At 31.7% G+C, this 14,333-nt stretch overlaps 1 protein-coding gene across 1 annotated transcript; it reads left to right on the forward strand.

Moving 5' to 3' along the window:
• The first annotated feature begins 1,979 nt into the window (after positions 1–1,979).
• On the forward strand, positions 1,980–6,381 carry LOC111390054 (proteinase inhibitor type-2 CEVI57-like). Its single transcript, XM_023015036.1, has 3 exons — positions 1,980–2,085; positions 2,803–3,001; positions 6,285–6,381. The coding sequence occupies exons 1-3, from the start codon at positions 2,040–2,042 to the stop codon at positions 6,379–6,381; spliced, it is 342 nt and encodes a 113-aa protein (XP_022870804.1). The 5' UTR covers positions 1,980–2,039.
• The last annotated feature ends 7,952 nt before the right edge of the window (positions 6,382–14,333 follow it).

Below are 14,333 nucleotides of genomic sequence, written 5' to 3' on the forward strand. Positions count from 1 at the left end.
CCCAAACCCCCCTTCTCTTTGCCCTTGGTCATCTCTTACCCATTGATAAATCTTGTGTGTTTTGATCTTCATGTACAGAGAAGCGTGGAAGGTAATAAATAAGTTACTCGTGCATGTAACATATTAAGGTTTTGCATAAATTTTTACATACTAAGATCGTGAATTTATTAAGATCTTGTAAAGAGAAGCGAGGAACATATTTTGTACATAATATTGAATAAAACTAATTAGTATAATCAACAAGCTATCAACTTCTTTTTCTTTTTAACTATCAAGTTCTTCCACTTATAAGTTACTCTATTCTTCGTTCTCTTGTGGATTCTAAAGAGATATTGTGCTACTATAAGTAATGCTATTAAGTTGAAGCGTGACATACACATGATTTTCTCATACTTGCATCATGAATTTTGCCTAAGTTTTCTTTGATCATGTTTTTTACGCAAACCAAAGAATAATCTGATGTGATTGATTAACCATTTAGAAACAATTAAAAATTAACTCGTTGCTTTTAATTGTATAATTCTTCATGTTGAGACCAAATAATTTAGATAAATCTAAATTTTCAAGTGATATTAGAGATTTTAACTCATGGAAATGATATTTATACTCATTTTACAATATTATCTGTTAATGATCCAGTACGCTTATTTGTTTTGACAGAGCATTGTCTAGTATATTGTAAAAGCACTAAATATAAAAGTGGGAAAATTATTTTTCCCTGATTTCAACAAACACAAATAGAAGAAAATTTATTATAAAGTACTAGACGTACTAATTAATAGAGGGTTAAAGAAAATTACTCAACGAAAAAAAGATAGGAACATAAGTTCTACAATGAGCAAAGATCGAAGAATTTAAATGCAATCAAAGTGTGATTTAACAAGTAAAAATATAGTGCAAATATAATTATCTGGTATAGAATCGTTTGAAAATTTTCGGATTCAATTTTTTCCCTGGAGCCATGACAAAAAAAGTATCATTGAGTTGTCAGAGGTTGTTAAGCTATTTACAATCAAATTGAAAGTTTCAAATATTGCTTATTTGGCAATACAAAATTTTAACACTTGTTCCACATAGCTATGACCGTGCTTCTACCACACTTTCTAGCAACTCACACCACCAAGGCCTGATATTCCACCACTAAAAATTCCAAATACATAGCACTTTTCGTCAAGATCATACGCCTTAGCCCTCTTAAATATTACGAACAGAAACACAAATTGCTTGTAATGAAGAATATAACAAAATAATAATAAAAAAAAAGAATAGCTAAAATGATAGGATAGTTCTAGGAAATCTTTACCTCTCAAATACTGATTTTCGAGGAACAATAAACCTCTAAAGACTAAAAATACATATGCAGAAATAATTGATCCCCCTTACTTCATTCTTTATTTGAATTTAAATATGAAAATATCGCACCCAATATCTTCTAAAATCAAGAACCATTTCAAAAATAAGAAAATGTAAAATAAAAACCTGAAGATGAACAAATAAACTAAATTAAAAATATAGAAATCTACAATCTTCTTCATCCAAGAGTTTTGCAATGCACCATAGTTGCAAGAAAATAGAAAAATTATTTGACCAAAACTGATAGTAAAAGGATCTAGAGACCAAAAAAAAAAAAAAAGGAATAAAATGCAATTAGAAGTTCAATCGTTCATCCATGTATTTTACTTGATATCACTTGATCAAAAAATAATTAAATAAATCTATTCATGTATTTTCCAACGACTTCGTTTGGTATATCATAAATAAATAAATTACAAGGTTGATCATTCATCCATGCATTTTTCTTACTATCACTTGATAAAAAAAAATTAAACAAATCGTTTTCCGACACTTCGTTAGGTATATCATTTGAACTTAGATAATCTTTAATTTTCTGGATGAATATGTTTTTGTAAGTTCAATTGGCATTTGCTTACGGACCATGCATGGACTTTCTCTTTATATATGAAAAAGTCATCATTTAATAGCACTCTTTTCCCCTATAAATAACTCTAAATAATCTGAAATGAGCATAATTAGGAAGCATGGCTAGTAGCAAAGTCGGCATCCTTACTCTCCTTTTAATCTGTGGTATGTTCTAATTGCTTCTCTTTTATGGCTCTCATGAATTATGCCTACTTGTACAATTTACAGATCAAATATGATTTCTATGACGGTCAATAGACGAATGATTTATGCACTTTTTAAGAAACCTATATCGGTTGAATTTTGACACTTCTTCGATGGCCAAGTATTTAACCATTGTGAAATGATTTTTCGAAAATATAGGTAATAATGATTTTAATGGTAGTTAAGCAGTCATCCGTTACCCATTGATAAATCTAGTGTGTTTTGATCTTCATGTACACAGAAGCGTGGAAGGTAATAAATAAGTTACTCGTGCATATAATATACTAAGGTTTTGCATAAATTTTTACATACTAAGATTGTGAATTTATTAAGATCTTCCAGTAACGAGAAGCGTGGAACATATTTCGTATGCAATATTGAATAAAACTAATTAGTATAATCAACAAGCTATCAACTTCCTTTTCTTTTTAATTATCAAGTTCTTCCACTTATAAGTTTCTCTTTTTTCATTTGTTTGGGGATTCTAAAGAGATATTGCACTACTATAAGTAATGCTATTAAGTTGAAGCCTGAAATATACATGATTTTCTCATACCCGCATCTTGAATTTTGCCTAAGTTTTCTTTGCTCGTGTTTTATACCCAATACTTAGCAAGACCAAGCTAAACAATAGATTTGTTTTTCTTTCTAAAGACTGATATTGCACTACTATGACAGGGCTGTTTTTCTTGGGAAGCAATGTGCAATATGCTGAAGCCCAAAAGAAAGTTTGCCCAAAAAATTGCCTCAAATTTGGGTATATGACTTGCCCAAAATCTGGTTCAAGGAGGCTCCATCCAGGCTGCACAAACTGTTGCAAAATCAAAAAGGGTTGCAAACTTTATCGACCTAATGGAAGCCTTATTTGTACTGGAAAGTAATTTGGATATGAGATAAATCTTAAATAAACTATCATAAGTTTGTACTACAAACATACAAAATAAATAAATGAATCCGCTTCTGTGAAATGAAATACAAGATTCAAGTTTAATGATATTATTGGATGTTGTTTCTATGGAATAATCTTTCACATAATTTCTTCTCTAAATTTATTGGGTTGTATACTCTTATATTGATCTACAATAGCAAAGAGTTGTTGTAGAAACAGTATATACAATACAATAAATGCGGACACTACAAAAATTGAGTCCAAATAAGAGAGTATTGACCTATAGATCTCTTGAAGATAGAATTTGCCCCTGGCACATGGAGAAGATACGTTGTAGAAGAGAGAAAAAACAACCAAAACAGTTACTAAAAAATTATGTATGAATTATTATTATTGAAAAGTTGAGAAACACTTAGAGATTAACGAAGATTCAAAACCCAATCAACAAAACAGTAAGGTGCAGAAAATGAAAATCAACACAATGATTATTCGATCGTAGCCCCAGAGGTTCAACGACCATTTCTAACGCCCAATCCCCTGTTGAGCATCCATTATAAATAGATTAAGCTCGGTTGCACTAGAAAGCCAAAAATCAGCAATAAGAATATAAAATATGTTCTAGAAAATTACAAAGATCAAGCCACAAAGACCTATCTTTTGAAAGAACCAAGAATCATAACACTCTCCACCAAGAACTCGAAGGAGATCACTCAAATCTTCCCAAAAACCCTACTGCTTACATGAATCACTCAGAGTCTTGTACACAAACACACAAGATAGTCCAACAGTATGTAGATCTCGAGTATTAAAAGCTCCTCACTAAGATTCATCACCGGAACACTCAAAATCTCGAACCCTAATCATGAAGAATGAGGAGTTTTCACAGAGAAGAGGGCGAGAAAGAGACGAACAGCAACCTAAGAAAATCTCTCTTATGCCAGTCAAATCATCACCGTGTGAATATAAAGCTAGAAGGGTCCACAATGCCACGCGTCACAATCCGGTTAAAGGCCTTCACTAACAAAAGTGTGAAATTAGAAACACGCTTTTTTTATATTAAGCACACATTTATAAGTAAGGAGGTCAATGGTTCGAATTTCAACAATCTCCACCTTGCTTCCAAAATTCTTGGCAATAGTGCAACTCGGAGTTTTACTAGCTATTTATAATTTCATTTGCTTCATGTACCTGTATGTTCAATGAAAAGTATCAATAGATTATATATTTAAAGAGTTTTGAAACTTGTTTAAATGTATCACTTTTGTTCTCAAATCAGATGGATTATGTAACGTAGCAATTTTATCAATCTTAAGCAATCCCTTTGAAATAACATCTCTAATAAAATGGTATTTGACATCAATATGTTTAGTTCTATCATGAAATATGGGATTCTTACTCAAGTGAATTGCACTCTGATTATCAAAATATAAGGTTGGATTAGAGTCCACAAAGTCTAGTTCATTTAACAGCCCATTCAGCTAGACACCTTCTTCGATGGCATCAGTGGCTGCAATGTATTCTCCCTCAATCAAGGATAGAGTAACAATTTTTGCAACTGAGATTTTCAGCTTATTATAGTACCACATAAAGTATAAAAATAACATGCGATTGATCTCCTATTATCTCTATCTTCAGCAAAATCAAAGTCTATCTAACCCTTTAGGATTACCCCCTCCTTATTCATTCTAAACATTAAGTCTAAATTGGATGAACTCTTTAAATATTTCATTAAGCATTTTAATGCTCTCCAATGACTTTCACTAGGATTTCCCATGAATCTACTTAAGACACTAATGTTGTAAGCTAAATAAGGTCTAGTGCAAATCATCAAGTACATTACAGATCTAATAGCATTACCATAGGGAATTTTAGACATTCTTTCAAGTTCATATATTCAGTTTTAGGATATGAATCAGATGTAAGTTTAAATGATTAGTAAAGGGTAAAGAAACATGTTTACAATCAGACATGCTAAACCACTTTTCAGAATCTTGTTGACTTAAAAATAAGGAATTAGTTTCTTCATTTATAATAATATGCATACCAAGTGGGGTTAGACAAAACTCCCAAAAATTGAACCCAAATCAAACTAAGCAGTTCTTCTTAAGTTAAAAAATCTGAATAGGCATGCGAATCGAAAATCGACGGGTTTGGTTCAGTTCTAGATTCTTGATCAAGAACCATAGAATTGAATAAGAACCGAATCTCCCTAATTTTTTAATTAATTTATTTTAAATAAGCCAAATTATTTTATTTTTGAGGAAATTACTAGAAATGTCCACTTTTACATATCCATTTGCAAAAATGTCCACCATTGCAAATCCTTGCAAAATTATCCATTTTAGAACAATTTAGACCAAAATACCACTGTTAACAATTTATGATTCCATACAAGGACAAAGATGGACATTTTTGCAATTAAAAATTTTATTGACCAATAAAATTTTGACACATAATCTGTCCTATTTATTTCAAAAGTGTACATGTCAAATCATAATAAATGTTATTTTTCTTATTGAAACAGAAATGTCGAGAACTACGTTTCAAATGTAAAGAAATTTCATATTTGAAATGAAATGTCATTCTAGACATTTAATATGTCAAGAACAACATTTGAAATGTCGAAAATATTTAATGTTGTGATTTGATGTGTACTTTTGAAATATAAACAGGGTTCAAATATCAAGAACGACATTTGAAATGTCGAGAACATCATTTTAATGTAACTTCTCATGGAAGTTACTTCTTGAAATCCACGAAAAAATGGAAAAAAAAATAATTAAATTTTTTTTAATATATCCCTTTTATTTTTTCTAAATAAATTTGTTAACTAGTTAATTTTGCTCAAACCCAAAAATATGATTTTCCTATTTTTAATTTTCAGTTTAAAACTAGCTTAATCAAATTGATCTAAGTTTTATTCAAATCTGTTACTCTACCTAATGTCGTTTCTACTATTCTAGAGAAATCGAATTGAAGCTCAACAATGTCTCTCTTAATTATTGTGAACTTGCTATCTTCATATTCCTATGATTTTAACAATCAAATATATGAAGAACTCAGCAAAAAAAGACGCAAAAGAAACATATCATTACTTGAATTAATGTAGCTTTGTAAATATTAAAAAAATTAATTATAATACGGAATCTGGGAACCAAATCGAATGGAACCAAACTTGAAGGATTCCATAATTAAATTTGGACCCGACAATTTCACTTACTAAATACTCGAAAGTTTTGGGTCTGGTTAATACCAAAATTTTCTTGGCAAGACCAAGATCCTTCATGTCAAACTCTGATTTTAATTTGTGTTTGATATACTCAATTTCAAATTTATTGGCACTAGTAAGAAACAAGGCATCAACATAAAGAACCAAATATAAAAGTTTTTACCTCCATTTCCTTTACAATAAAGACATGTATTATAATTGTTTCTATTAGAATCAAGCTTCAAGACAAAAAAATCGAATCTTTTGTACCATTGTCTTGGAGCTTGTTTTAGGCTATACAAAGATTTTTTCAATAAACACATAATTTGATCAGGATCACCTTTAATAAAACTTTAAGGGCTATTTCATGTAAATCGCTTCATTCAATTCACCATAAAGGAAAGCAATTTTTATATCTAGTCGGTCAAGTTTCCACTTAAATTATACAACCAAAGCAAGAATACATCTGATAGTAGTATATTTAACTACTGGGAAAAAATCTCATCGTAATCCACACCCTCCTTTTGTGTGAAACCTTTGGCAACAAGTCTAGTTTTGTGTCTAACTTTATTATTGTCCCCTCCCCCTTCCTTTAGTTTATAATCCTTTTACAATCAACTAGTTTTTCATCCTATGGTTTATCTACTAATTTCCATGTATTATTTTTTATAAGGAAGTCATTTTTTCTTCCATAGCAGCCAACCACTTCTTAGAGTCTCGGATTTTAAGGGTTCATGTTAAGAACATGGTTTAGATTTAGTTTCTTCCTGATATGTAACAAAGACACAAAGTCATCACCATTAAACCTAGTAGGGGTCTAATTTGTCTTCTCTCCCTGTCTCTAGTGAGCTAGTATTCTTCAGGTGGTGAAACTGTGTTATCATATTGTTCGGATTCTACCAATTCAATATCTGTTTCATTCAGGCCAACTTCAGTACTTGCAGTTTCTAAGATGATAGAACTGGTATTATCTAGCTTAACAAGCTCCACCTCAATTTGGATATCATTTTCATTTAAATTCCCTTTCTTTCCTTCTAAACATCGCATACAAGACTTATTAAAGATCACATCTCTCCTAATGATAACCCTGTAACCCTTTTCCCCATAAACCCATAGCCTATACCCCTTTATATTTTCAACATAGCCCAAAAACATACACTTAAGTAATCTATGGTCAAGTTTTCCTATGTTTTAATGAGTATATGCAGCACAACAAAAAGTTTTCAGATAAGAGTAAACAACAGGCTTTTGTGTCCACACAGATTTAGGCACATCAAAATTTAAAGTACTTGTAGGACTTCTATTAACCAAATATGTAGTAGTTTTAATATCCTCATCCCAAAATAATTTAGGCAAGTCTGAACTTAAAAGCATGCATCTAACCTTATTTAATAAAGTGTTATTCATTCTTTTTGCAACGCCATTTTGTTGAGGCATATATATTATAGTTCTATGTCTTAAAATGCCATGCAATTTACAGAAATCATTAAACTTATAATTGCAAAATTTTATGCCATTGTTAGTTTTTAAGGTTTTGATTTTCAAGTCGGATTGATTTTCAATTTGGGTTTTTCAATCTTAAAATGTAGTAAATGTTTCATCTTTAGTTTTTAACAGAAAGACCCAAATTTTTCTTGAAAAATTGTCAATAATCAAAAGGTAATACTTGTAACCGGACAATGTAGGTGTGGATGCAGGATCCCGTAAATTAGCATGTAAATATTTTAAAATTTGCTTTGATTTATGAGTACTATTGGAAAAAGGCAATTTTGCATGTTTACCAATCTAACATTATTCACAATTAGAGAATTCCCCAATAATTGATTTTCCAAATACTTATTTATTTTGTAGAGCTTTTAGACCTTTCATTCCAATGTGACCAAGTCTACCATTCCATAATTTGGCAAGGTTAAAATCATCATCTAAAATTGCTGCAGATAGACTCACTGAACGTTTTGCATTTAAAAAGTATAAACCATGTTTCTCTGGGATAGAAGTGATTAAATCACTATCTCTAAAGATTTTTATTTGTCCTTGACCTAAATTTATGTCAAAATCCATATCTACGAATATCCCTAGAGACACAATGTTTCTTTCTAATTCACGAACAAATCTGGCACCCTTTAAAACTAAAATTTTGCAATTTTCTAAAATTAGTTTTAATGTTCCAATTCCTCTTACTTTACAGGTTATGTTGTTTCTCATGATAACTCGACCTCCTTTAGTTTTTTCAAAGTCCAGAAAATAATTTTTGTTAGGACACGTGGAAAGAGCAACATGAGTCAAGAATATACTCTTGATTCAGGTTTCTTTCAATATTAACAAGAACTAGGCCATTATCAAGTTGTTGTTTATCATAGGTCATAATAGCATTACCTTCACTTGAATTCTTTCCTTTAAAATCATTTTGCTTCTTATAACAGTTTTTGGCAAAGTAACCCATCCTGCAACAATAATAGCATTTCTTTCATTTTACCTTATTTTTGGATTTCATTTTATCATTATTCCTCTTTCTTGGGTCATTAGGAATTTTTCAATGAAAGTTAGATTTATAAAAACTTTTGCCTTTTATCAAAAGATTTTCTCCATTTTGATTATTAATAAAATCTGATTTGAGTTCAAGAATCCTATTTTTTAAGGCATTTATTATGATATCAGTGGTAAGCTTAACTCTACCATATTCTAGGACATTCTTGAGGTCTCTATGTCTATCACTAATGAAGTTTAACAAGAACACAACTAGCTAATCTTCTAGTAATTTCTCATCACAGTTGGCAAGATCTTATATCAACTTAGTAAATCTATCAAAATCTTCATCCAAATCAACAGAATGGTCCATCTTAAAGGATAAAACTGTTTAAACAAAAAACATTTATTAGGAACAGTTTTGGGCTCATGTTGATTTTAATTTGGTCCAAAGTTCTTTAGCAATTTTAGTTTTCCCTATTCATCTGATCACCTTTTCAGAAAGGTACAAGAAAATAGTATTCCAAACTATCTCTTCTAATTCAATTCCTTTAGAAACCGACATCTCTAAAGGCCAAGAATTATCAAGGGCTTTAGCACATTTTGGTTATATTAAAATAACCATCATCTTTTGACTCCACATATTAAGGTCCACCTCCCATCATATATATTCACTTCAAACTTAGCAGTGGCCGTCACAGAATATACTAAGTCAATGTACAATGCACAAGTTTGGATTTCAAGAATATACAGAGAGATTAACACAATTAAAAGACTACTGACTGATAAGGGGTTAGGTCCAACAGAAGTGCACTTGGATGGGTTTCCGTGAATACACAGCACAAAGTATACAAGCAAGAACATAGAGACAGAGATAACAATTCCTATATCTCAACCGATTTCTCCAGCAAGATCGTCCAGTTGCACTCCTACACTGAGTTGTATTCTCAGATTCCCAAAACTTCTTTAGAGTCTTCGTACAAAGACCAAACCCAGGAGGATTTATAGTGTAAGGTAAATCAAGGGAAAATTTTAGAAAATTCTGAAGTAAAAATTACCAACAATAGTTTATAGAAAAGATCTTACCAAATGAGTTCGAAGAACTCGGTTTTGTCCAACTCAAGTTCACACAATTTGAGGTAGGTTTCAAATCCAGTTTACTCAAAGATCAGGTATCCTTCAGAAAACCAAGTTTTGATACCACTAGAAGGTCGATAAACACTTCAAGTTTAACCAAGATTCAAAACCCAATCAACAAAGCAATAAAGTAAAGTGTAGAAAATGAAAATCAACACAAAGATTTTTTAGCCGTAGCCCCAGAGGTTCGACAACCACATCTAATGCCTAATCCCCTGTTGAGCATCCATTATAAATGGATTAAGCTCAATTGCACTGTAAAGTTGAAAATCGGCAACAAGAATATACAATTTGTTCCAGAAAATTACAAAGATCAAGCCACAAAGACTTATCTTTTTAAAGAACCAAGAATTAGACACTCTCCACCAAGAACTCAAAGGAGATCACTTAGATCTTTCCAGAAACCCTACTGCTTACACGAATCACTCAGATTCTTGTACACAAACACACAAGACAGTACAACAGTATGTAGATCTTGAGTATTACAAGTTCCTCACTAAGATTTATCACTAGACACTCAAAATCTCGAACCCTTATCACAAAGAATGAGGAGTTCTCACAAGGAAGAGGGAGAGGAAGAGATGAACAGCAACCCAAGAAAATCTCTCTTATGCCAGTCAAAGAAAGCAAAAAGGGTCTAGAACTTAATCAAATGGCTACCACAATGCCACGTGTCACAATCTGGTTAAAAGCCTCCACTAACAAAAGTGTAAAATCAGAAACATGCTTTCTTCATATTTTGAAAGCACACTTTTATAAGTAAGGAGATCAATGGTTCAAATCTCAATAATTATTATTTTTTTAAAGTTGCAAAACGATAAGAAGCTAATAACGGTAACTTAAATGGATAACAAATTATTCTAAGATGCAAAAATAGTAATTAATATCAAAAACTATTTTACTTGATATCCTAATTTGTTCGGCAAACAAAATTCTTTAATCAAATTAAGAATTTCCATTTTTCTATTCTCAATGTTGGGGAAAAAAAGTAAAATATATTTTTCTATATCTTTCAATATTTAAATAAATTACAAAAATTATTTTTGTTCACTGAAAAACTGGAGCTCAAGGAGAATGAAGATAATAAATTGCATATATCTCACACAAAAGAAGACCATATTATGAAGAGAAATTATTTAAATAATAAATAATACATTACGGCTTCTAATAAGTTAAATTTAATAATAATATGTATCATAGTTAAACAAACATGATGTAAAAATAAGTAATATATAGTGTGATCATTTTTATCAAGGATGCGTTCAGCTATTTATGTGACAAATTTGTTGACTTTTCTAATCCTTTTCAATGATAATGGTTTCTTTTGTTACAAAAAGTAGAAAGTAATATGTAAAGTAACAAGACACAATATTAAAGTGTAAATACACCACAAATGTGTGATATTTGTAATTTTATTTATTTATGTTTTCATATAGGTGGCAATATTATCATTGGAAATTTTGTTTATAACACCCTAATTTTACATAAAATTTCTATTTACTTATGGTGTATCCAACAAAAATATAATTGATTAAGATGTATATATAAAGTGGTATGACAAAAATAATTTGTCGAGCCGTTTCTATGTACATGTGATCATTTGGAGCTTATCAGGGAGAATTGCGAAGTTTATTCCTAAAAGGGTTGGTGAGAGAAAAGAAAATAAACACTAAAATTTGTCGACCAATGTAAAAATAATAATAAAAATAAAGTCCACAAACTCCATTGTAGAAAGGATAAGTATTGCGACTTTTGTACAATCATTAAATCTATCACTTGTTGAACAAGTTATATGGAGGCACATAGAATGAGTCCTGAATTCAAATTCCCACTATTATATCATAAATAAATAAACAAAAGATTAGATTCCTTAGACCAATCTAGTATAATTAAATATTCAATATCAATACGCAATAGTAATTTAATTTTTTCTTGTAATAGTTCGAGAAAATATTGCAAGTTGTAGACTTACTTTCCTTTTTTATTTTTTTTTAACATTGAAATACAACTTGGTGTTGGACTAATGAGTTATGGATCAACAAGTTTACATTTTCTTAATATTTTGTTTAAGGTTTTAAAAGGCGTGAGGCACGATAAGATGGCAAGTGCACAGCCTCAAGCGTCTGCTAATTTTTTTTTATAGAATTCTTTCTGGAGCATTTCTTTTGTTCCTTGTTTCTTGTCATATCTCTTCAACCACGAATTGAAAGTAAAATATGCAAAAATATGCACTCTCAATAACAATACGATCAAGATGGCATTCAAATTCTGATATTCGTGGCCCTAAATAAGCGTAAATTACACTTGTCACCAAACTCTCAATATATTCTTGTTATTCTCAAGTTTTTGTTGTTAAACAATCCAAAGAAAATAAAAGAAAAAGGAGGAGGCTAGGGTTTCATTAATTGAATGAACGCTAAAAAGATAGTTTAACCTAAATACAAAGAGAATATATATAGGCTAAATAAAGAAAACTAAAAAGGACTATTCTACCCTTAATAAATAATAAATAATTCTATATTTCTTAACATCTCCCCTCAAACTCACGATGTGGCAGCTACAAGCATCGAGAGTTTGCCAACTAGAAAATGAAACCGAGAAATAAAATGCGACTTGGTAAAAAAATCTTCAAGCTGCAAAGAAGAAGAAACAAAGGGCAAAGTAATTGTGTCATGCTTGAGATGATGACGAGTAAGATGACAATCGATCTCAATGTGCTTAGTTCGTTCATGAAAAATCGAGTTGTGAGCAATCTGAATAGAACTTTGGTTGTCGCAATACATAAGAGTGGGATGAGAAAGAAAAACTCCCATATCTGCAAGTAACCAATGTAACCAAACAATCTCTTTAGTAGTAGATGCCATAGCACGATATTCTGCTTCGGTGGAAGATTGAGAAACAATAGATTGTTTCTTACTTTTCTAAGAAATAAGAGAATCACCCAAAAAGATACAGAAACCAGTAATAGACTTGTGATCTGTGGGATCACTGCCATGATCAGCATCAGAGTATGCACGCAGCTCCAAGGAGGAGGTGGATGGAAGTAACAGACTCTGAAAGACTGTACCCCGAAGATATTGCAAAATGCGAAGAACAGCTGCCCAATGAACTGTAGTGGGAGAAGCAACAAACTGACTAACAATATGAACAGCATATGCAATATCTGGACGAGTAATAGTGAGATATACCAAACTCCCAACAATAGTACGGTATAAGGTAGGATCTGACAAAGGTAAATCGTCAGAAGAAAAATACTTCGCATTAATCTCAATTAGAGTATCAACAATCTTATTATCAGTAAGTCTTGCTCACTCAAGAATATCTGCAACATATTTCGACTGAGAAAGAAGATAACCTCTGGGTAAGAACGCTACCTCAATACCCAAGAAATATCGTAGAGAACCCAAATCTTTCATTTCAAACTGTCTAGCTAACTCTGTCTTCAAAACTAAAATACCATCAATATCATCACCAGTAATAATCATGTCATCAACATATAAAGATAGAATGATACGACCTGCATCAGTGCTCTTAACAAAAAGAGCAGAATCATGACTACTAGAAGCAAATCCAAGGGAAGAGATCACAACGGAAAATTTCTCAAACCAAGTATGAGGTGCTTGTTTGAGACCATACAATGCTTTCTTGAGCTTGCAAACATACCCAGAATCATGTGAAACACGAGGAGGGGGTGCCATATAAACCTCTTCTTGAAGATCTCCATTCAGGAAGGCATTTTTAACATCAAGCTGAGAGATACGCCACTGACGAACCGAAGCTACTGCAATAAGAGTACGAATAGTATTCATTTTTGCAACAGGAGCAAATGTCTCCTCATAATCCATACCATACTGTTGAGAGTATCCCTTTGCAACCAACCTAACTTTGTATCGCTCAATTGACCCATCAGAATTAGTCTTGATCTTATACATCCAACGACAACCAACAACACTCTTACCAGAAGGTAAAGGAACGAAATCCCAAGTACCAGTCTTATGCAAACAGAAAGTTCCTCATCCATAGCTTGCTGCCAAAGAGGATCAAGAATTGCCTCTTTATAGGAGGAGGGCTCAGAGAGACAATGAATAGAAGCTAAAAAGGTAGAAAATGATGAAGAATAACAAGAATAAGCAAAATTTGGTAACTTTGTAGACTTACAAATTTGTATGGATTGACGTAGAGGTGGATCCACAATCTCAGATGGAGCTTGAGGGACCGTAGGAGAAGAGGACGCTTCAGGTGTGCCAGAGAGTAAAGTGTCAGTACCTGCAGAATGATTAGTACGAGTTGGTTGTAAAGACAACGGGGTTGGAACATGAGAATGGACATTTGAAGTAGTAGGCTCCTGAGAAGACAAACTATCAGGATTGTCAGAAAAATGATCTATACGAATAAGATCAGATCTAGTCAGACTATGAGTAGTGCATGGAATAGAAAAGAAAGGTATATGCTCGAGAAAAACAACATGACGAGACACATAAGTTTCTGAGTTATTGGATCAAAACAACG

The sequence above is a fragment of the Olea europaea genome, unplaced genomic scaffold (genome assembly GCF_002742605.1).
Source record: "Olea europaea var. sylvestris unplaced genomic scaffold, O_europaea_v1 scaffold644, whole genome shotgun sequence".
Lineage (NCBI taxonomy): Eukaryota > Viridiplantae > Streptophyta > Magnoliopsida > Lamiales > Oleaceae > Olea > Olea europaea.